General features: G+C 36.0%; 1 protein-coding gene across 3 annotated transcripts in view; it reads right to left on the bottom strand.

Annotated features, from left to right (window-relative positions):
• Window positions 1–24,996, bottom strand: part of RNF180 (ring finger protein 180) — a 219,807-nt gene that overhangs the window by 50,799 nt on the left and 144,012 nt on the right. For all 3 annotated transcript variants that reach the window (XM_043978732.1, XM_043979930.1, XM_043979404.1), the window contains one exon: window positions 10,929–11,154. In XM_043978732.1, the coding sequence (XP_043834667.1) occupies window positions 10,929–11,154 (226 nt within the window). The remainder of the gene's footprint in view (window positions 1–10,928; window positions 11,155–24,996) is intronic.

Below are 24,996 nucleotides of genomic sequence, written 5' to 3' on the forward strand. Positions count from 1 at the left end.
TAAAGGGGTATTTAAATATAAAGTGTTGTTGTTCAGTCATTTCAGTAGTATCCAACTCTTTGTGACCCTATTTCTGTTTTGTTTTTTTTTCGGCAAAGATACTGAGAGTGGTTTGCCATTCCCTTCTCCAGATCACTGCACAGTTGAGGAACCGGGGCAAACAGGGCTAAGTGACTTGCCCAGGGTTGTATAGCTATTAAGTGCCTGAGGCCAGATTTGAACTCAGGGAAAGGAGTCTTCCTAATTCCAAGTCAAGTGCTCTATCCATTGTGCCACCTCGTTGCCCAAAGGTAAAACATTACCACGTTTAACATTACTAAGTCTCCTAGTACTTAGGAATAAAACATGATTTTCAACCATTTAGTGAATTCTTATTCTAACTCATAAGATAGGGGAGGGTTAGATTATAGGTATTACGAAGCTTAATTAAGACTATGGAGATAAAGGCAAAAACAGTAGTTGGCATGATTTTCCTCTGAGTCCTTGACTAATATTCACTATGGAATCCCCATATTATTTTAAGATCTGCTTGGTCCAAATCGCTCTAGCTTACATCTGAAAATTGGGGTCTTGCATGTGGCAGTAGAAAGCACTCTGAACTAAGGAGTTCTACCAGTAAATTAGTTTAGAAATACAGGTCTCACAACTTAATGAACCAACAAGTATTAGACCAATCACTTGCCTAGGAGGCCCTTGGCTCTAATCCCAGGTTTACTAAACCAGCCACGTGATCTGGAACAAGCCTCTTAAACTCACTATTCTTCAGTTTCTACAACTGTAAAAGGTTTGGTATAGGTAGCTTTTGTGGTCCCTTCCATGTCTATAATTCTATGGTTTTTATAATCTCTAAAATTATATATATATATGTATAAACCATCATTAGGTCAAGGACATAGTATGTGTACTTAAGCAATGTGTATGTGGGCTACCATCGACCAATGGCTCCGAGACTTCATTACAGTACAGGAGAGAGAACTGCAGGACAGCTCCTAGGCCATTTCCTAGGTTAGGGCTAGGAGTGAGAGCCCTAGTTCTGGCTCTGGTTATTATTATTCTGTGATTTTAAATCTTCATTCAAGTTTGATTCTTCTAGAGCTTTACAGACATTGTCCAAAGAAGATGCTCACAGAATGCTGCTTCTTTTATATGGCTACTTTTGAGCAAAAACAATCCCTCACAGACTACAGAGCACTCAAAAGTAGGTAGGTGGTACAGTGGATAAAGTGTAGGGCCTGGAGTCAGGAAGACCTGAGTTCTTAGACATTTACAAGCTATGTGACCGGATAAGTCACTTAACCCTGTTTTGCCTCAGTTTCCTTATCTGTAAAATTAGCTAGAAAAGGAAATGGCAAACCACTCCAGTATCTTTGCCAAGAAAACTCCAAATGGGGTCACGATGAGTTGTGCATGACTGAAATCACTGAACAACAACACAGGGCACTCAAAGGGTCTATGATATTCATTTCTCAAAATTAAAAATTTTAAGATGTCTTAAACAAAGTTCTTAAGGCAAACCTAAGAGGTACACATGGAATTTTAATGTGAACCTATTATATTACAATGTACCTGTGTTTATTTTTTTCCATGGGAGGGGAGGATTCTTAACCTCTTAAGTGTATTCTTGGAATCATCTAAGATAGCAGTTCTCTCTCTCTCAATTTCTCTCTCTCTCTCTCTCTCTTTTGATAATGCTGATCTAATTTTAAATGAGGAAACTGCAAACATTTAAGCATTAAACTAAAATCACTATGAAACTTAATTTATGTTACCAACATTGAAATGTTTCATATCCATATAGGAGAGATTATTAAATCTTTTTGTGTCATGGACCCCTTTGGCAGTTAAGTGAAGCCTATAGACCACTTCTAAGAATAATGTTTTTAAAATAACTAAAGGAAATGCTAACTTTCATTTAGAAATTTATAAAAATAAAGATTTGATTTTTTTTAACAGGGCTGGTGCTTTATCTACTGTGTCACCCAGCTGCCCCTGAAAGCCACTATATTTCTATTGTAACTACATGGCTGTAGTTTAACCTGAATAAACCTCTCTCAATAAATACTGAAGCTGGAGTCTAGGGGGATCTCTGAACTTTGATGGAGAAAAAACCAAATCTCACCATTTTCCAACTGAAAAAACCAATCCCACCACACAAAAAAGGTTAAGAATCCCTGATATATATCTATATCTATACATACATATATATGTATGTGTGTATATATCTATATCTATATCTATATATCTATAAAAAACTTCAGTTTTTGGACATATGAATTAAATTTCATAGTGATTTTAGTTCAATGCTTAAATATTGGAAGTCATGATTTAAAACTAGATTAACATTATTAAAAACATAGAGAACTGCTATCTTGTGTGATTATAATGATATGCTACTCTATTCTAAATATAGAAAATATCTTAGCACCTACCTCACAAGGTTTTTGCGAGGATTACATGAGATAATATTTGTAAAAAGCACTTAGGACAGTACACAACATATAGTAGGTGCTTATTCCCTTTATTCCCTTCCTCACCCCCCGTCTTTCACTTTTCCTTTTTTGATGGTATAGACCTTGTTTTCCCATTTTTAATATCTTATTTTTAATAGACTTTTTTGTCAACCTTCCCCTCCATGATATCAAGTAGCTATATTATTTCCTTACATTGCAACCTTTTAAAGTCATATATGCCAAAGAGGTTATATTTATAAAGTAAATTCATATATATATATAAGAAAAATAGGCCTGAAAAGACCATGATAACAAGGTGGGAACAAAGTAGCTGTTAACTAATACAGAACATGTCTTAGTTGGTGTAGTAATTCTGATGGAAGCTTTGAATCTATAATCTCTTACATATACCTTTTTCTTTTATAGTAAATTTCTTCATTAGGAATACCCCTGACACTTGGACAATAGGTCTTAGTTCACCAAAACCAAGTTCTATTGTACTTGGAAATTTTAATTAACATTTTTTTTCCGAGTTTACTCTGATACCTACGTCAATACTCTCCTTAGAGGTGAACTTTCCATGGTGACCAGAGCACTTCTGATCACAGTGAGAAAATTCTGATCAAAACAAGAGATAAGGTTTCTCCTGCTGTCAGCCTATTCCCACTGACATCAGCTGGTGTTTTTCAGGCAGTTAGAAGAGGAAGATAGAACTCCAAGTGATGTAACAAGATATATTCATTTTTTCCCTCTGACCTGCTGTCTTCTATGTTGTGTGATACATAATGTTTCATTTGCCAGAGATGGAATTTGTAAAACCCAATCAGGCCAAGCAAGAAACTTGTAATTTTTCCATAAACATCACAAACAGGTGATTTCCCTGGAGAGACTTTGATGATGTGCTTTAAAACATCTGCGGATCTGACCCTGAACATAGATATGCTTGTGCTCTTTTATAGGTAGTATCTGGTTCAAGGAGATTATAGTAGAATAAAGGGCATTTGCAGAAAGGATGCTACAGAATGCCTACTGTATAAACCTGGGAATCAGGGCCCTCATCAATCAGGATCAATAGTGTAAAATAAGAAAAACGGGCAAAAAATGGCCAACAAGCCTTTCACAGTTGATAATGAATCTGGTGGACATCATCTTTTTTTTTTTTAAAGATTGGCAAAGGCAAATTTTAATTTCAAGGCATATTTTTTTTTTTTGCGGGGCAATGGGGGTTAAGTGACTTGCCCAGGGTCACACAGCTAGTAATTGTCAAGTGTCTGAGGCCGGATTTGAACTCAGGTACTCCTGAATCCAGGGCCATTGCTTTATCCACTGCTCCACCTAGCTGCCCCCATATTTTTAAAATTAATAAAGTATTTTTTTTCCTATTACATGTAAAGATAGTTTTCAACTTTCGTTTATACAAGCTTTCCAATTTCAGATTTTTCTCCCTCTCTCCTCTCCCTCCCCCCTCCCTTAGACAGCAAGTAATCTGATATAGGTTATATGTATATATATACAAATAATAACATTAATCCTATTTCTGAATTAGTCATGTTATAAGAGAAAAATCAGAGCAATGATGAAAAACCTCAAAATAGAAAAAACAACAGCACCAAAAACAAAAGAAATAGTATGGTTCATTCAGCATCTATCCTCCACAGTTCTTTTTTTTTTTTCCTTGGATTTGGAGATCCTCTTCTATCATGAGTTCCCTGGAACTCTTCTGTACCATTGCATTGGTGAGAAGAATACAGTCCATCACAGTAGATCAACACTCAATGTTGATGATACTGTGTACAATGTTCTTCTGGTTCTGCTCATCTCACTCATCATCAGCCCACACAAGACCCTCCAGGTTTCTCTGAACTCCTCCTGCTCATCGTTTCTTACAGCACAATAGTATTTCATTGTATTCATATACCACAACTTGTCCAGCCATTCCCCAATTGATGGGCATCCCCATAACTTCCAATTCCTTGTGGACATCATCTTTTAATGCAGCTTTTAGCTTTACAAATGTCCTGGGAGGGGCAGCTAGATGGCGCAGTGGATAGAGCACGGGCCCTGGAGTCAGGAGGACCTGAGTTCAAATCCGGCCTCAGACACTTAACACTTACTAGCTGTGTGACCCTGGGCAAGTCACTTAACCCCAATTGCCTCACTAAAAAATAAAAAAAAAATAAAAAAAGAAATGTCCTCAGAAATAATCTTCATTTCTTTTAGATTATTCTGACCCCACTCATTTCCCTTAATGTATTGATTTTATTATATTCCCAAGGCTACTGTATCATCTAAAATGCTTCCCACTTCATTGTCTTGGCACTTGTTAAACACATAGAACCTTGGGAAGACCAGAAAATATTTTCATTCAGGGATTTAGAAAATAATGAGGCAAAACATGCAGGATTTGTTTTCTAATAAAATGTTATGTGATGATGTGGTTTGTGTTTTAATTACAAACAACTTCATCCACTAACCATTGATTAATAGCTATCATGTGCTAGGTACAGGGAAGATACTGCTTCCTGTATCTTTTATTTTTCTGTTTCATCAATTCCAAATAACAGTTGTAATATATGGTAAATTTTTTATGTTTACTCCTATAGGAACAACAACTCAGATTACAATTAGAAGTAAAACTAAAAAAAAGACAAATCTAATGGGATTAATTTTGTATTGTCAGCTTTTGTTGGAAAATTGTGTTGTATTGTCTTATTTCTGTGTACATAGTTAAGCAAAAAACAGAGAGAATGCTGTTTGGGCCTTCTTTGCATGGATTTGGAGAGGATTTACTAACAAATAGACACTACAGATGGCAATGATATTTTCTCAGGCATGACTATACTGGTTCTCTATAAATGGTTACTAATGTTGTATCTACTTTTACATAAAGTTTTTTTAAGTGAAAGGGTACCTGCTGCTTCTGGAATTTTTCTATTTATTTCACAGAAGAACTAGGAAAAGACTGATATTTTTCAAGCAATTTGATTTCCACAGAAATGGCACAAAAGAATTTGAATAAATATGCAAAACCCCTTCCACAACACATTCTTATATTTAGAAGATTATCTGTGATCCCAAGTACAACTGATTTTAAAGATCACTCAAAAATTGTCAATGACTACTTATCATTACAGTTAACTATTGGAAAAAGTACAAACTTTTTATTTGGCATTCAAGGTCCTCCACTTTGTTTCCAACCTACTTATTTAATCTTATCTCTCATTATTTTTCTTTCCATAGCTCATATTCCAGGCAAACTGGAATACACTCCAAGATTTCCATGTGTGCCTTTGCTTACACTTTTCTCTCTGCCTGAAACAATATTTCTTCACCTTAGAACAGCCCTAATTATCTTCATTTCTTCCTAGCCTTCAATCCCCAATCCCAATGCCACTTTCATCATGGTCTTCCTTAATTTCCCCCAGTTAGAAGTGATCTCTTTCTTCCTTTGAACTAATAGTAGGTTATACATTAAATGATACACTAATGATATCTGTGTACATTTATGTACATTTGTGTAGGTATGAGGCAGCGTGGAATAGTGAGTACAATGTTGGGTTAAGAATTAGGAAGACCTGGGTTCAAATCCCATCTCAGGCACTAGTTAGCCATGTGACCCTGGATAAGTCAGTTAGACAGTTTACTCATCTGTAAAGTAAAAGGACTGGATCTGATAGCTTCTAGGGTCTCTCAGCTCTAAATTTATGGTCCTATGATCATTTATGGTAGTGATGTCAAACTCAAATAGAAACCGATCCTTATGGGTCACATGTTAACGTGTGAAAGCCACAAATTATCTAAATTGTGTTTTTTTTTGTTGTTGTTAAATATTTCCCAATTACATTTTTTTTTAGTGAGGGAATTGGGTTTAAGTAACTTGCCCAGGGTCACACATCTAGTAAGTGTTAAGTGTCTGAGGCGGATTTGAACTCAGGTCCTCCTGAATCCAGGGCCAGTGCTTTATCCACTGCGCCACCTAACCACCCTCCCCCCCCCCCCCCACATTACATTTTAATCTGCTTCTGGCTGGGTCAGGAGTTTGATGCTTCTGCTCTACTAGACTGTAAAATCGTTGACAAAAAAGACTGGATCTTATTCCTTGTATTTACCACAGTACCTAGAACATGTTTGGTGCTCAAAACAATTTCTTAAATTGAATTTGTGTCTGTATTTATTTTTTCTTAGTGTAAAGTATATTCACTAAGTAGGACTTGAATTAGTGAAGATAAACAACAGGAAGTTAAGTAGACTGAACCTGACACTAAGTTCCTTGTTTCAAAAATCTGTAGTATTAGTTCAAACTGGTAAATGGAACTTTTGGAATTTAGAGATGTTTAGCTATTTCTAGATTATGATTTCTTTAATCTTTTTATAAAGATAATTATTTGGGGGGGTCTATATTTAAAATAAATATTCCCTTGTGGGGAATTCCCTTATGGTTTCTAATGATTTAAATTAAATAATTTAAATGCTTTAAATGAGTGAATTTATCCAGTCTAACTAATTTTAATATATAACCTGTACATGATAGAATTCAATGTTGCTCTTCTCTTGGGAATCCCTGGGTAGAGTGTTTGGAATTACTTTGGACTCTCAATAGACCAGAAGGAATCTGAATAGACTGTAGGACTGGAACACTCTCAGGTGGGAACATGCCTTCTTTGACTTTGGGCTTTTTCACACACTCATACATCTATTTTGTAAGAGTGGGCACTCTTGTTTACTTTCCAAGATCAATCAATCAACATCTATTAAGCATCTACAAAGTGTCAGGCACTGGGCCAGGTGCTACATATACAAGAATAAATAAGGAAACAATCCCTACTGACAAGCTGTTTAAATGTTTATGGGTGAAGATAATCATATATATGAGTATATACAGAATAAATGTAAATAGACAAACACAAATAAAACCCAAGTATTTAAATTCCCTCAAAGCAGTCTGGGAAGGAAGGGCACTAGTAGCTAGAGACGGGAATCAGGAAAGAGGCTTTAACTGCATCCTGAAGAGAATCCCAAGAAGTGGAAATGAGGACAGTGTGCATTTCAGTATGAGGGATGACCAGTACAAAGGCACGCAGGTGAGAGAAGAACTGTTATGTATGAAGAACAGTCTGAAGGCCAAAGTGTTTTCACAGAATCTCGGTGGGCGTAGTGTCTATTGTATGGGACTGGAAAGGAAAACTGGGGCTAGATGAAGGACTTTAAAAACTAAAAAGAAGAGTTTATCTTTTATTCTAGAGACAGAAGGAGTGACTGGAGTTTATCAAGTAGGGAAGTGATATGGATTGATATGTATTTAAGAAAAATCGCTTTGGTAGCCATATAGAGGATATATTGGAGTGGGGGTAGAGCTCAAGTGGGGGAGACCAATGGGGAAACTATTGAAATAATCTAGGCAAGAGAGAATGTAGGCAAGAACTAAGGTAAGGGATATGTGAGAAGAAAGGAGAGTTTGAATGAGAGAGATGTTGTTTAGGTAGAAATGTTAAGATATGGCAACTGACTGGATATGGGAGGTTAAGGAGAGTGAGGAATCAAAGATACTGCTGATGTTATGAACCTGGGAGAGTGTAATGATGGTGCCTGCAACATAAATAAGAAAATCTGGAAGAGGGGTGGTTTTGGAGGGAAAGAAAATGTGTTCTGTTTTGGACTTGCTGAGTATAAGGTGTCTGTGGATCACGCAATCTGAAATGCCCAACAGGCGACTGATGATGTGGGACTGATGCTCCGGGGAGAAACTAGTTCTGCATCTACAGATCTGAGTCATTTGCATAGAGATGATATGCTCAGGAGCTATCAGGGCAGAAAGTACAGACAGAAAAGAGAAGAAGGTTCAGAGGCAAACCTTGGGGAATTCCCACAGTTAGGGGGCATCATATAGATGAACAGCAAAGGAGATTGAGGTATGCTTAAATAGGTAGGAGAACAAGGAGAGAACATTTTCATCAAAATTCAGAGAGAAGAGAGTATTGGCAACAGTGTCAAATGCAGCAGAGTCGTCAAGAAGGATGAAATCTGAGAAAAGACTACCAAATCTGTCAATTAGGAGTTCTTTGGAAATGCCGGAAAGAACAATTTCAGTTGTATGATGAGGTCAGAGGCCATGTTGCGAAGGGCTGAGGAGAGCCTGGGAGGAAAGGAAATGGAGGCAGCAGGCAGCTTTTTCAAGACTGGCAGAGAAGTGGGAGGTAGGACAAGACATAAAACAAGAGCCTGAGGGAGTGGTAGGATCTAGTGAAGGGTTTTCATTTTCCAGGATGGAGGATGGCGATGGAGGCAAGTCTGAAGAGTGGGGAAAAAGGGGAGAGAGAAGTGAGAGAGGAAGAGACAGACATGACAAGACAGAGAAAGACACAGAGACACAGAGATGGAAGTAGAATTGAGAATTCAACTGGCTGGAGAATTTGGAAAGGCTTGTGATCAAGGACACATGCTGAGAGTAGAGTTGGGAGGGCCTTTCAAAATCATTGATTAGAAGCCCTTAAATAAACAGAAGAGAAAACAGAGGCCTAGAAAGGTTAAGTGGCTTCTACGAAGTCAAATAACTAGTAAGAGGTAGAGTTAGGGTTTATATTCCAGTCTTTTGACTCTAAATCTGGATCATCTCTTTTTATCTTGCTTAGGATTCTTTATATTATTCAGTATTTCATTGGATGAGAATGTCAGCCAAAATGATAAGAGTGAGACCCCTGTTAAATTAGAATTTATTTAATGTCCTGCTTACTTTTAATTGGCTTGTTCTGAGACTCATACAATCAACATTAAGTATGTATTTTGAATGGGAGGAAGGAAGGAAAGCATTTAAGTGTCTATTAGGTACCAGGCACTTATACGCCAAGCGTTTTACAAATATTATCTCATCTGATCCTCACAACCACCCTGGGAAGGAGGTGTTATTATTATCTCCATTTTACAGATGAGGAAACCAACAGCGACAGACCTTAAATAACTTGCTCCATGCCGTAAGAAATGATGAGCAGGCTGATTTTAGAAAAATATGCAAAGACTTTTATAAATAGTGAAGAGTGAAATGAGCAGAACCAAAAGAACATTTTATACAGCAAGAGCAATACTGTTTGAAGAATAACTGTGAATGACTAAGCTATTCTGAGTATTATAAATATTCAAATCAACTACAAAGTACCTATGAAGGAAGATGCTATCCACCTACAAAGAAAGCACTGATAAACAGAAGTATGTATAGCATGGTTTTAAATAAAGTGCAGGGTAGGGAGGGAAGGAGACAATTTAGAGCTTAAAATAGAACAAAAAATAAGTTAAATTCAAAAACAAAAACAAAAACAAAAAACAACCACCACAAACCTTGCCCAGGATCACACAGCTAGTGTCTGAGGCAGACTCCAGGCCCAGCTCTCTATCCAATGTGTCATACAGCTGTCTAGTATGATACAGTTCAAAGTGTTGTGGAATTGAAATCAGGAAGACCTGGGTGCAAATCCCACTTCTGGTAGCTGTGTAGCCTAAATCAAGTCACTTAGTCTCTACCTAGTCATAGATGATAAATGCCTTGAGTCCGACCTTGTTGGAGGGAGTTCTTAAACTGATAAAAACATAATCCTTTAATGTATTCATGACATTTTAAACCAGACAACTGATTCCTAAAATCCACTCATTTTGGTTGCCATGATTGATTAGAGTTGTTTGCTAGACATAGTTATATCACAGAGATGATAAAGTGGAATGAGAGTTCTACTCAGTTTTGGGACATGCCTGGTGAGAGCCTAGTACACCTAGTTGGTCCAGAGCCCTGGTTCTGCTTCCCCCACCATCTTCCTGCCACTGTTGCTGCAGCACCTTTTAAAGAGGATTACCCATGCCTGGGAATAGCTCTGATATTCCTGAAGTGGGGCTGTGTTGATCTTATTGATGAGAACTCATTATATATAGGTGAGCTCAAATTCCTAACCATGCCTCATTCCAGCCATCTTCTGTTTGCTATGCCTCTTTGCTATAGATTCATGCCTTCAGATACCATGTTCCTCTTCTCCATCTCACTCTGGGAAGAATAATCGAATCAACAGTTATCCTTGTTTCTAGAAAAGAAAGGGGCTCTATATGTGCCTGAATGTTTATTATTAAATTTAAGTAAAAGGAATTAAATTTTGGTTTTCAAAAAGAATCACATTCTCTAGAAAAATGAGCAAGTAGTAGCCTGCATAATAAACAAAGTAATGCATAATAATCTCTATCTTGGGATTAAGAAATAACTAAACACCTCTTTATAATAATGAGAGATTAGAAGCAAGCCTTTATGTAACATGTGGGTTTGAGTTTGTAAATAAGAAATGGATAGTTTAAAATTGCAGATGGTACTTATATAACTGTGTACTACTTTCAAACTTTTTTCTTCTTTTACAATTTACAAAATATTAAAAAAATGATGAGTGTGTGTATGTGTCCATGTATGCCAGAATACTTTTCTAAAGCAATTAAACAAAAGAGGAAAGTTACCTGTCTGGAAAAAGACTCTAGAAATGATTGTCCGACACAATGGACAGGGTGTGCTCGTCGGGTTGTCTTTGGCCAGGGTCCGGAGGCAAGGTTCACAGAAGATGTGGTGGCAAGGATAGCACATATATGGGTTGAAATAAACATCCAGACACACGGCACAGATGTAGCTTTCCTTTTCTTCTGTACATTCATTGTCATCATCTGTACTCATATCATTATTCAAAGTCTATGAAATAAAAACAGAGAGAGGCCAAGTTCTTCAGATCAGCATAAAAGAGGTTTAGAATCACTAGAGAAATTGGAAGTTTTCTAGATCAATGAAGATCCTTTAAGATTAATGTAGATCTGCAGCATTTCTAGAAAATATCCAGAATGATAGAAATATTTTCACAGAAAAGAGGGAAAAAATAAAATAGTGCATGGAACTCTGATACCTAAACAACAAGAAACACCTGGAAAGAAAGAAAATGTGCATGAACACAACTGGAGTTGAAAATACGCATGCTTGTATGAACTCATGTTTCTGTACAAACTACTGACAGTTTGTTCAACAAATCTTATAAATTAAGAGTATAACATTAAAATTTTCTCTTAAAATGGCTGAATTAACCCTATTCAGATTAGCTGACTGTCACAAGGGTATGCTGGCACAGTCCTTTGTTTTACATCTCTATGACACTTAAAATGTACTAGTGTGTGGAATAGTCATCTATCTGTGTTTGTCTCTTCCCCTTCTTCTAGACTCTAACCTCTAGGAGGGTTAGAATACTGTGCTTTATTTAAACTTTGTGTCTTTCTCATTGCCCATTGCTTAATACTTTTAAAATATGAATTAAATTAGAAGTTTGGCCACCCAAAAAAGATTGCACCTTCTATCCAGAAGGTGATTGAGAGAATATAAGATGTTGGCAGCAAAGAATGCATGGTTCTTTGATATGAAAGCTATGCTGCTGGTATCTCATTAGATGTGAGAAGCTATGATCTATTTGAGCCTTTTCCCCAGGCTCAGGGGCTTATCATGTTAAGAGTATTTCATCAACGGCAGGCATTTTTCCCTAGCCTGGTAAAGGACAAAATTCAGGACAGGCTACTAGAAGGCTGGTCTTTCTCTCTGGACCCCTATTTTGGAGACAAATGGAGATGAACAGAGAATAATCCAAAATTTTAGTATGTTTTGGTCATATAATTTTCTGTGTAGATATTTGAAATACAAGGAGGAAAAAGTTAACTATAAAAATGAGCTTCAGGACAGATAAAAAAATCGGTATGCTCTTACAGGTCTTAAGTCAAATTCTAAAATTTATTTAGTGGCTGATTATTCAGTTTGTAATTATCTAAGTGCCTTTTTTCCTTTCCTCTTTTTCTTTGGTTATCCATTTATTGCTTCTCCCCTCTGCCACACCATCAACAGAACTCTTTATCAGGGTTATCAATGTTAAGGAACAAAAAGAAAACCATAAATTGCACTGTTTATTAAATCATTGGCTGAGAAGTAGGATTTTTTTGTATATGCCCATTGTTACCCAGGATATCCAAATGGCCCATTAGCCCTGACAATCAATAATAGCTCAATTGTACTTTTCTGAGAACATTAATGGGTATTTTAGGCCCTTGGTGGAAGTTCATTTGTTGAAATCAGGGGTTTGGAAGGAGCTTCAAAAAGTCATTTTTCACATGCCTCTGTACCTAGCCAAAAATGCAATTTAAAAAATTCCCAAAGGACAACTCCCTATTAAAAACAAATCTGAAATATTTAGATCTCTGATATGTTCACATGGCATCAGGATCTATATAAGGCTAGTCAACATAAAGATGGAGTGAATGAGATCTCTCAAAATTTCTTGGCCATAAAAAGCCATTTTGGCAAAAAATTTATGAGTGTGGCAAAATGAAACTTACAGTCTAAGGCACAAACTATGCATAATATACATTGAAGACACACAGAAAGTTGGAAGTCTAAATCTTGCTCATCTAGGAAGATAAATGCCAGAAGAAAAAACAACTCTGTACAATCTGGTAACTTAGCTTGCCTAAAGTGGGAATATTTAATAAATATGATCATAATTAATAATTAAATTCAGATAATTTTGCTAGCCTAAACTATAAGTGCTTAATAAAAATAATTAATCACCAATAATGATAAAGATGATTGGAGAATATGTTGGGAGTTAAGATCTTTGGCTTTTTCCTTCACTTTCAGAATAAACAAATTTGCAAATCCAAGCAAGTCCTTTGATGGCAGCTCAGCTTCAATTATCCTTTTTAATTGTGTGTGTGTGTGTGTGTGTGTGCGCGTGTGTGTGCGTGTGTGTGTTTGTGCACATGGATGAACATGCTCAGCAGAAATCAATCAGAGGCCAGTTTCTACTTGTTTAACGACAGTTACATTAGTGGAAAATTCAAGTGCAGTACATGTATTTCTGCCTGTTTATTTCCTATTTGACACCATGACTAAGTGAACATTTTATATATATATAGATATATATATCTATATATCTATATATATATATATCTCCAGCAATACTTCCTTATTTCTTCAATAAGCATTTCCTAATCAACTACTCTTGGCCAGGCACTGTGAAAAGCACTAGAGATACAAAGACAAAAATTACAATCCCTACCTTCTAGGAGCTTATATTCTATTGGAGGGAAACATATGTACATTGATAGGTAAAAATAAAATCCAAATTATCAAGGACCGTGTGAAAAATAATCAAAGTCACCAATAAGAGAAATACAAAATAAAATAACTCTAAGGTCCCACACTTAATCAGATTGACCAAGATGATGAGAGGCCAGGCAGAGTGCTGAATATATTGTTGGTGAAGTTGTTAATTAATTTAGACATTCTAGAAAGCAGTTTGGAAATATATATATCCAAAGTCACTAACCTGTGTGTACTATTGGACCCAACAATACCATCTTCTCTGCAACTCAGACAGAGTCTTAAACAGCTGTCCAGACTACTGAGAGTAACTTGCCCAAGGTCACCCAGCCAGTAACCTAGTAATCTAGTCAGATGAAATGTACTTTAACAATCTCTTGTATGGAAACTACCTTCACTGGTAAAGATCATAAATCATCCATGGATCCTCATTTTGTATGATTCTTATATACTTCTTTCCATAAATACTCCCTTCAGAGTCCAAAGAGCTAAAGAACTGCTTCTGATTAAAAGACTCAATTTTCATGGAATCTATCCATTAGGTAGCTGCATAGACTTTGAGGAATTTAAAGAATAATTTAATGACTACAATAAATGACATGATCAATATTATTTGAAAAAATTCCAAATGACAAATGAGGATCAAATGGAATAAGAAAAGGGAGGCATCTAATTATTTCTAAGAGCTCATGACTTAAGTTTCATTATTAAGATTATTTAAAACTAATTTGACGTATTTTGTAGAGAATGCTAATATATTCTAGTCTCCATATCAATGTAAATAGATATGTAAATCATTCATCTTTTCATGTAGTTGTCAAACACACAGACTATTATGTATAGGTAAATTAATCTGTGGCTTTAGAAATGTAACCCAGGTATAATACTAACTGGACACAAAGTTGGATTCATGAAAGATTAGGATTGAGTATAGTATTTTTTTTTAATTTTTTTTTTTTTTAGTGAGGCAATTGGGGTTAAGTGACTTGCCGCGCAGGGTCACACAGCTAGTAAGTGTGTGTTAAGTGTATGAGGCCGGATTTGAACTCAGGTACTCCTGATTCCAGGGCCGGTGCTCTATCCACTGCGCCACCTAGCTGCCCCCGAGTATAGTATTCTAACTGCCTTACACCCAAGTGAATTGACAATGGCTTTTCAAACCATACAGCACTTTATTAATAGCAACTGTTTTTGCAAATACTTTTTTTTGCCATTACATAAACTCAGAAGAAGGATATTTTAACTAAATCCCCTCCTACTTTCCTATCGGGTAAGATCAATTTTTATTATCAATTAAGCATGTGTATGTACACACACAAATGTACACACACACACACACACACACACATATATATATATATCTATAACTATACATATATATACACACATGTATTTTCCCTCTTTGAACCAATTTAGATGTTTTAAGCATTACCTGCCAGCCCTACCGTTTTCTCCTAAAGTATAAGTGTTCTTCCTTTTGCTCCTGTTTTATGAGATAATTTCCCCCATCCTTCTTCTCTATTCCCCCTTTTCCCAGGGCATCTCTCTTCTTTGCCTATTCACTTTTCTTTTTTAACATCTTTTCAACACAATAGACTCACTCTCATACTCTCTTTCTTATATATAATCCTTTTAATTGTCCTAATAATGAGAAACTTCTTTGAATTTACATGTGTCACCTTCCCATACCGAAAGGTCAAAAGTTTAACATTTTTTTATCTCTAAGTCCCTTATGATTTCTTTTTCATGTCTATCTTTTCATGTTTCTTGAGTCTTGTATATGAAGTCCAATTTTTCATTCAGTTCTGGTCTTTTCATCAGAAATGCTTGAAAGTCCTTTATTTCATTAAATATCTGTTTTTTTTTTTTTGTCTTGAAGGGGTTTGTTCAGTTTTGCTGAGAGTTATTCCTGATAAAGTCTTGATAAAGGACTTTTTTTTTACCATCACAATTCAGAGTGTATGTCCTTTGAGCAGAATTTGATCTCTACATGATACTATGTATTTTTATATCTACCATAAAATATTGAGTTCTTGGCATATATTATAAGATTTCTTAAGGGGAGATGTCAGAATAAATTTTGGTTATTTTGTACTTATACGTGAAAATTTTAGTTCTTTTCTACTAGCATGCCAAAGCTGGTCAATATTTTTATTAATACTTTGATGGATTATAGAAGCCACATGATATGATAGCTATTTTCAGATATTGTACACACTCTTGTGTTGAATAGATATTTATACTGTATAGTTCCAAAAGACAGAACTAAGACCAATGAGCAGAAGTTAACAGGAAGACAGGTTTAGGCTCAATATGAAAAAAAACAACCATGTTCTAACTGATTTGTCAAATAATAGAAAAGACTTCTTTATAAAACATCAATTTCCCTAATGGTAGATTCACAGAATTTTAGTGCTGGATGGGATAAGAGAAGTCATCTACTCCAACCTCTTGTAATTGGTTTGAGGGACTAATTCTGAGCTGCTGGATGGGGGCGGTGATTAGTCTGTTCTATCCATTCCCCACCACCTAACAGAAGCTGCTCTTTAAACGGCTAGTTAGTTTGTCAGCATACCAGACAAATGAAAAGATGAACCACAAACACATTTGCATATCTAGCAAAAGTAACTGAATAATGTAGGAACAGTTAAACAAGTTTCAGGTGAAGAGAGGAAGCTGAAAACACAGCTTCTATGGTTCTCTCAGATGCTTCTATGTGAGAGATATGTTTTTGCTCAGGTTTGTAGGTTGAATACCATTGTTAACTTCTGGCAGCCATATAAGTATTAACTTTCACATATTTGCTTGTCAGATGGTACCAGGATGAAAGTAGCATTTGGCTTTCTGATTACATGGAGAAGAAAAACAACCTATCCCATCTTTGATGTATATTGGTGGTAGTTGCATCATCAATTTCTCTACTTCTCAAACTCTAGGATAGAATCTGTGAAGCTTTTAATCTTCAAGTTCTTAGAGATAAAACACCTCTCTTCCAGTCTAGATGACCATTACCTATAGGGTTATAACTCTATGGGAAGGGCCTTTTAAGTAGCTTAGGAATGCAAAGAAAAATAACATAAGAACTGTACTATTTAAGCATATACAAAGAGAGAGCAAAAACTAGTTCTAAATAATGCATGTGTACATCATTTTCTAAATCACTTCCACATCTTTGGAAAAATTATACTCATAAAATATTTAAAACACTTGAGGAAAATTATTTTTAAAATATCAATTTAAATTTCATCGAAGTGGCAGAAAATATAACTTTATTGCTCTGATATTGGTGAGTTTTATTTAAAGAAAAAATTTAAAGCAAAAATAATGTTAATATTATTATATATAAAACTGACAAGGAGAGGCAGCATGATGTAGTGGGAAGAAATCTGGATTTGGGGTCAGGAAAGACATTAATCTGAAACCCAGATTAGAAACTTAATATTACACTATATGACTATGGATAGGAAACAACTCCTCTGACTCTCAGCTTCCTCATTTGTAAGACCTGGATCATGAATGTTGCAGATCATAAGATCAAAATGTAAAGTTTGGGATGGCCTTTGGAAGAGATGGAGTCCAACGCCCTTATTTTATAGACAAGAAAACTGAAGCCCAGAGAAGTTAAGTGATTTGACCAAGGTTGTACAGGTAGCAAGGGGGGCAGAACTGGGATGTGTCCATCATTCAGTCCCCTGACTGCTGTGAATCTCTGCTGTGACACACCTCTGATATGTGGGTGACTCCAAGATCAGCTCTCTTTCCCCTAACCCATGTTGCCTCTCCCACATCAGGCTGTTGTGAGGAAGTGCTTTTTAAAACTTAAAGTGCTATATGTGTGTTACTTTTGTTATTATTATTATTATTTATTGTAAAAGGAATACAAGGTTATTTGTGGATTACATGAAGCAAGTTTAAACTCATTTAAACATTTAGTACATTTAAATTAATGTCACATTCTCCTTGAAGAAATTAATGAGATACACGAACAAATGAAAGATGAGTCAATCAATTCATTAGGATGAGCATTTAGATTGTGAGCTCCTCAAGGGCAGTGACTGTCTTTTGTCTATGTATCCCTAGTGATTATTAGCACACGCCTGGCACATAAGAGGCACTTAACAAATGTTGACTGACTGACATTTATCAAGTACCTATTAAGTGCCAGAAAACAAAATAAAATGTGCTTTAGCCCTGTTCAGTTTTCTATTGTTTCTACAATGGCAGTACTGGAGCAGTGGAAAAGAAGAGCAGAGAGTTAAAGAATCACAATATTTTTTAGACTCTCTAAATTTAACTTGGCAGTTGGAACTATAACTCTGACATCTTTATTCAATGAACAAGTGGACATACTACTAGATGAACTGAATCATAGAAATTGTTTTTGCAAAGACTTTTTGTTTCTCTTGCATAAACCTAGGAAAAGGAAATTTTAACTAAATCAAAGGATGGTTCACACATATTCTTTGAAGAAAGAAAGTAGATGGCAGAGTCAATTTTATCACAGACACAAAGACAACACAAAACATTTTTTTCATAAAACATTTGGTCATTTCACCTTATAGAACTTACAAGTATATGAAAAAAGAAAATAATTGCACCTTGTATACCAACATTGGTTGCAGAGAATGAGGATATAGAGAAATGGCATGAACGACTCAACAAGTCTCTCCAAATTAAATCAACACATACTTTGATACTTGAAAACTTCAATGCAAAAGAAGGAAAAAGGTAACATTGATTTATATGTGTGTGTGTGTGTGTGTGTGTGTGTGATATGTATATGTATATCTCAGAAGCCATGGGTTAAGAAGAAGGAATGAGAGATACCAAAGATTTATAGATTACACAGGTGACTTCATGTCATGAACAACCGTGATTTAGATTATAAATTTTTGTAAAATCTTACAAAGAATTATTATGGATGAATAGGGTTGGATTTAAGGCCTGAAAAGGAAGGAATATGACAAATAGAAGAAAAATGGAAATGATTTGCCTATATTTAAGGATAATAGAGCTACCACCCTTGGACTCTAACATCACAATCCCAGATGTTCCACTAACTATAACAGAAATGGGTAAACTGGGATGAAACCAAATTGTCTGTGCTGGAAGTGATGCAGCTGCAAAGGTGTTAGCAGAGATATTTACAGAGTACATGAGGGAAAAAAAAGAACACAGGAAAGGCACGAAAAAAATCTTGGACTTCAGTAATATCACATAAAGGTGAACAAGAAAACACCAACACTATCTACCTGTATATCTCCTTTTCCACGTATACAAAATTTTCATATATTTAAAGAAATATTTATTAAGTATCTATCATGTGCCAGGCATTGTGCTAAATGCAGGGGATACAAAGAAAGGCAAAAGAGCATCTCTGCTCTCAATATTCTCATAGACCAACATGCAAATAACTACATACAAATAAGGCATGTGCAGAATAAACTGGGAATAATCAAGGGTAAAGGCATTAGAAGGCTTCCTATACAAGGAAGTCAAGAAGCAGAGATGAGAAGGGAGAGCATTCCAGGTATGAGGGACAGCCAATGAGAATATCCAGAGTTGGGAGGAGGCGAGGGTCACTGGATCACAGAGGACGTGTGTTTTTGGTGCAGAGGGAGGTCTGAACACCAATCAGAGAATGTCCTATTTGATCTGGAGGTGATAAGGAGCCACTGGAGTTTACTGAGTGTGTGTGTGGGGGGGGGGTGGGGATTTGGGGATGGTGGGTGGAGTGGCGTGGCCAGGCCTATACCAGGTCACTTTGAAAGTTGAGTGGAGAATGGACCGGAGCGGGGAGAGACTTTTATAAGTAGATCTAATAGACTGTTGCAACAGTCAAAGAATGAAGTGGTAAGAGCTTGCACCAGGATGATGGCAGTGTCAGAGATAAGAAGGGGGTTTATCCACAAGCTTTGGCAACAGACTAGATGTAGGGAGTGAGAGTAAGAAGTTGTGGTTAACACATGAGTGTTCCTGGGTAAGTGGAAGGTTTGTGGCATCTTAAATAGTAATAGAGAAGTTAGGAAGAGGGGAAAACGAGAGGGAAATGAGTTCTATTTTGGACATGTGTTTAAGATGTGAGTGGAACATCTAGTTTGAGATGTCATAGAATGTGGAGATGTGAGAGGTCAGCAGAAAGATTAGGGCTGGATAAGTAGATTTGAGAATTTAATGCAGAGAAAAGAAAGTATCAAGGATAAAAGAGTGAAAACAGTGTTAAAAACTACAAGAGAAATTTTGAAGGATGAGGATTTAAAAAAGGATTGGTATTAGATTTGGAATGATCAGTTTTGGTTGAATAACAAAGGCAGAAGTCAGTCAGACGAGTTAAGAAGGGAGTGCGAGAAAATGAATGAAGAAATCTAAGAAGATTTCTTAAGGAATTTAGGTACAAAAGGAAGGACAGATATGGGACAATAGCTAGTGGGGATGGATGGATCAAGTAAGGGGTGTTTGAGGATAGAAGAGACACGGACACGCTTGTAGGCAGTAGGAAAGCAGCCAATAAGCTGGGAGAAGTTGAAGATAAATGGGGGAGGGGCGTGATGGGGGGAAAGAAGGGATGCAATGAAATCACTTGTAAATTTAGAGGGGGTTGCCTTTGCAAAGATAGGCTATCTCATGTGAGACAGGGATGAAGGATGAGATAGAGGTAAATGGTGACGTGATAAAGAGGTAGTGCTCAATGAAAGACTTCAATGTATTTGTTCTTTTGTTCATTCATTCATTCATTTGCAAAACATAGCTGAAAATGATCCAGGATTGCTTTTAAGAAATTTCAAAGCTCCTTTAGTAATTTCCAAGATTCTCCCAGAAACTAAGTTCCATCTTTTTTATATCATTTCTACTAGTATTGCTGTATAGCTGATAACATATATGGACCATGACAGACTCCAAAGAATTAAAGTTAGACATGGGGGCAACGGAAAGGCATGGGTATCATAAGATCATTTGTTTAGAGTTGAAAGAGACCTAGAAGGTCATGGTAGGTATGAGCAAACTGCAGCAGATAACCAGTGAAGAACTTCAAGGAAGAACAGAAGTAAGATATATAATCAGGAAAATGTGTGATAGGAAAAGAAGATGTGCTGGGCATGTAGTGAAAGAGAGGGATGGATAGTCTGAATACTCTACTAGTATCCTTGTAAGTTGGGAGAAAGTAAGGAAGGTCTCCAGTGCTTCTGGTATATTCTATGTAGTGAAGTTATGAAATGACATATGAATACAGATGTTGCAGAGAGTTGGAAAGCATAGATAGGTTACAATCTGCACCACTGAAGAACATATTCAAATCAGGGAGATCACAAATACATTTGGGTGGGTTCCAGACACTGGGTAGATGCCTGATAGATATTCTTTCTTTATTTCTCAATCTACTAAATTTATAAATTTCACATATTCAAAATGTCTTAAATATTGGGATTAAAATAAAGAGAGACAGAAGTATGGATTCACCTTTCTCATTTCCTGGTCACACATAGGGTTGCTCATAAGTACCAAAAGAGTAGCCAGAAAAGTCTCAATACTTAAAAATGTTATTCTACCAGCTGCCCAAACTTGACATTTTATCATCCCTTTGGGTTAAGCATAGCTCTTTTTATTCAGTTCTCTTTTAAACCGAAAATACTCCCAAGAGGGATAATATGTGACTACTAATATTTTAACATAAAAAGTTAGTTATCAAATTTCTTTCTTCTGGAGTAGAAGGAGAACACTAGGTGCCTTAGGGGAAAGAAGTGCTGAAAGGCAGGAAAAAGGATCAAGAAAGGGTAGGCAGAGTTTCACACTATAAACTTCACCCACTTTACAATTTTACCTAGGGCTGGCCCTGAATATGTATATTAGACATTTTGTTTCAATGGGACACAAAGTAAATTGAGCAACTGAACAATTTTTCCAATAATTAGATCAAAGATGACAGCCTATCCAAGGCTGTTTTAAAGGCTAAAAATCCACTGTGCCTCCTGAACGGCAATAACTCTCATTTATGGGGAATCCAAATAATCTTAAAACTCAAATGATTAGAGAAAGAAAATCACAAGTAAAAGAACTAACAGAAAGTTATTCATAAAAGCAATACTATCAATTTATATCACAGACAGGACAGAACCTATGATATAAATCTGCTACTATACCTACTATACTTATATAATGAAAATAGAGTTTAAATTGATAATCATGAGGTACTGCAAACTTCTAAAGTATTTTTTAGATTTTAAGAATGGTTGTGTACAGTTTTAAGTATTGTCTTATATTCTAATTCCTAATAACATAGTTCATTCATACACAGTGTATACACACATATTTGTGCACATAAAAAGTAATCAGTCTATTAATCAAAGCATCCCTAGAGTTAGAAGCTGCTATTGGTCAGATATAAGAGGAAGACAATCATGGAATTTCAGAGTCAGAAGAGTTGTCAGAAGACATCTAGTTCAATAGGGATTTTAGCAGTAATCTCCTCTATGATGAAATCACCATTTTACCTTGAAGAACTCAACATAACCTTGGTTAGGAATAGAAATAGTGTGAAAAGAGTGGTGACACATTAAATGATTTTGGGGCCCTGTAGCAATGCCAGCCTTAGGGCAAGTCCAAAACAGGCTGAGTCTTTTTGGCTCTTTCCAAAACCCCTTTCTATCACCTTCCTTTTTCTTGGCTTAGTGCTTCTCAGCCCCCCACAGCCTCCCTAGTACATTCTTTATTCTAAATCCTGTATCCCATTCTTAATTTAATGAACTGTTAATCTCTGCTGTAAACCCACCATTTGGCCATAGAAGCTACAGGGAGGGCAGAAGATTCTGCTTCTATCAAAGAGTAGAGTGGAATGAGTAGATTTGGAGTCAGAGGACCTGGGTTTGAATCCCAGATCTGCCACTACTTGTGTGACCTTGAATGAGTGACATAACCTTCTTGGGTCTCAGTTTCCTTATTTGTAAAATGAGTGTTGGTTTAAATTATATTTAAGGGTCCTTACAGCTCAATATCTATTATCCTAGTATCATAATATGGAAGGTATGGGAAACTGGGCAATAAGACCTGGGGAGAATAATTATGTTTGTGCTGTTAATACCAAGGAATTACTAAAGTGCGGGTTGATTTTTCTCATAAAGTAGTTGGCGAAAGTGTTAAGGCATAACCTCTCCATTCTCCAGGTTATCAGGGATAATAATAAAAATGATGATGATGAGGGGCAGCTAGATGGCGCAGTGGATAGAGCACCGGCCCTGGAGTCAGGAGGACCTGAGTTCAAATCCGGTCTCAGACACTTAACACTTACTAGCTATGTGACCCTGGGCAAGTCACTTAACCCCAACTGCCTCACTAAAAAAAAAGAAAAAAAAAAGAAAAGAAAAAGATGATGATGATGATGATAGTTCTAACATTTATATGGTGTTTCAAGGTTTGCAAAATGTTTTACATATATTATTTGATAACATCTATGGAATATATAGTACATGTATCATTGTCTTTATTTTACAGTTGAACAAACTAAGGTTTAATGAAATTTAAGCCTTGCCCATGGTCAGTTAATGAATGTTCAAGGGAGGATTTGAACTTAGGTCTCTACTCTCTCCAAGTGCTATAACCCTCTCCATTAAACCACTTTTCTTGGCAAAATATCTTTAAGGTAAAAAAAAAAAAAGAAGGGTGTTCCAAAGAGGAGTAGAATCTTGAGCTATGCCAGGAAAAATGTGACCAAAAAAGCAAAGAAAGAATGGTATTCTGAAGAAGAAATAGCTTCTTTCACACTAAGGAAAATTGATGTGGATCAAAAAATAGCATCCAAAGAGTGGTGATCGAGTGAGGGTCAGAGGAATAAGAGACAAGTGGTGGTGGTTGGTGACCCAGATAAGGGTTATTTATTTTAAAGCAGGTTATTTATCGACTTGTTATTAACAACAGAAAGCTTTCTTATCTTTTGGGGTATTCATACAAGATGTGATGGACAGTCCTCCAAGACCTGTCAAAAGTAAGACAAGTCCACTCCTAGTAATTCACTTGGAGACAAATGATACTCCCAGAAGAAACCTAGAAAGCATTACCATCAATTATGAAATCTATGGCAAAAAAAAAAGAATCTCTTAGGGTACAGGTAGTATCTTCATTATAGCTTCTGACTAAAGGAAGAGAGCTGAAAAGAGAAAGATATGGGAAGTAAAACGCTGTTTAAGAATATGATGTTGGAGTGCATGATTTGAATAATGTGCTCATGGTCACAATGAGAACTAATAAAAATATAATTCTCTAGAGTTTTACAAATCCAATCATGAAGAGAATTTTAAATGAAAGGAGAGGGGAAAAATAACTGCCTATAAAAATCTGACAAGTCAGATGATATATAGTGTAGGAGGTTATTCAATAAAGATAAAATGGTAGAAGTGACCAGTAATTCGCAAGGGACAAAATTAAAGAATGGATTCAGAAATAAACTTCTAGACCCTCGGATATCTATGTACAAATGCAAAAAATATAGGCTATAAAGAAGTGAAGAAAAGAATATAATTTAAGGATGCAAATTTGATATCTTAAGTCTCTGACTAACAATAGGATGGAACTTTGACCTAGAACAAAGCCCTGGTAGGTGTACCTCATATGATAACAATATAATAGCTTAAATGTAGGGGCTGAGGGCAAAGTGGCATCATATATAATGATCCATTAAAATTAAGCAATCTAAGAATAGGAGGTGAGGAAACATGGTTGAGAATATTTGAATGATTTTAGCATAGTCATATGAAATTAATTTGGGAAGAAATCCCTTTTTTGGCAAGAATCACTGGGAGAACAGGAAAACTTTGATAGAAATTAGATATAGACCAGTATATGATATCATGTACTACAATAAGTTTAAAATAGATATATGACCTGAATACAGAAATTCACAACACACACATAATATTTTAAAAAAATGAGATCAGGTACCTTTAACAACTATGAGTTGGGGGAATATTCTTTATTTTAAATTTGTATTGATATGAATGTGATATAAAAACAAAATGCAGCAATAAAATGTATGTGTGTGCGTCTTTCCCACTCTACCATATCTCATCTATCTTTGTCAAATGAATTAACATACAAAAAGTGCTTCATAAAATCTAGAGTGGTATAGAAATGCTAGCTATTCTTATTCATTGATTTTGTTCATGCTGAATGAGCTTTGAAAAATCACTGGGATATGAGGAGGTTGTTAGAGCACTTAAAATGCAAATCATGCCAGATATTTTTAAAAATTAGGAGTACAAGTAACAGGCTGGTCAGCATGACTTAGATTTCTAGAAACATACTATTAAAGGACTAATAATTAACCTTAGGTTGAGTTAAGAGCGTTCTAGTGTCTAGAATGTGGGTGGCGATAGTGCCATGGTCTTCTGACTCATTCAGACATCTGAAAATCTG

The sequence above is a fragment of the Dromiciops gliroides genome, chromosome 1 (assembly GCF_019393635.1).
Source record: "Dromiciops gliroides isolate mDroGli1 chromosome 1, mDroGli1.pri, whole genome shotgun sequence".
In the NCBI taxonomy this organism is placed as follows: domain Eukaryota; kingdom Metazoa; phylum Chordata; class Mammalia; order Microbiotheria; family Microbiotheriidae; genus Dromiciops; species Dromiciops gliroides.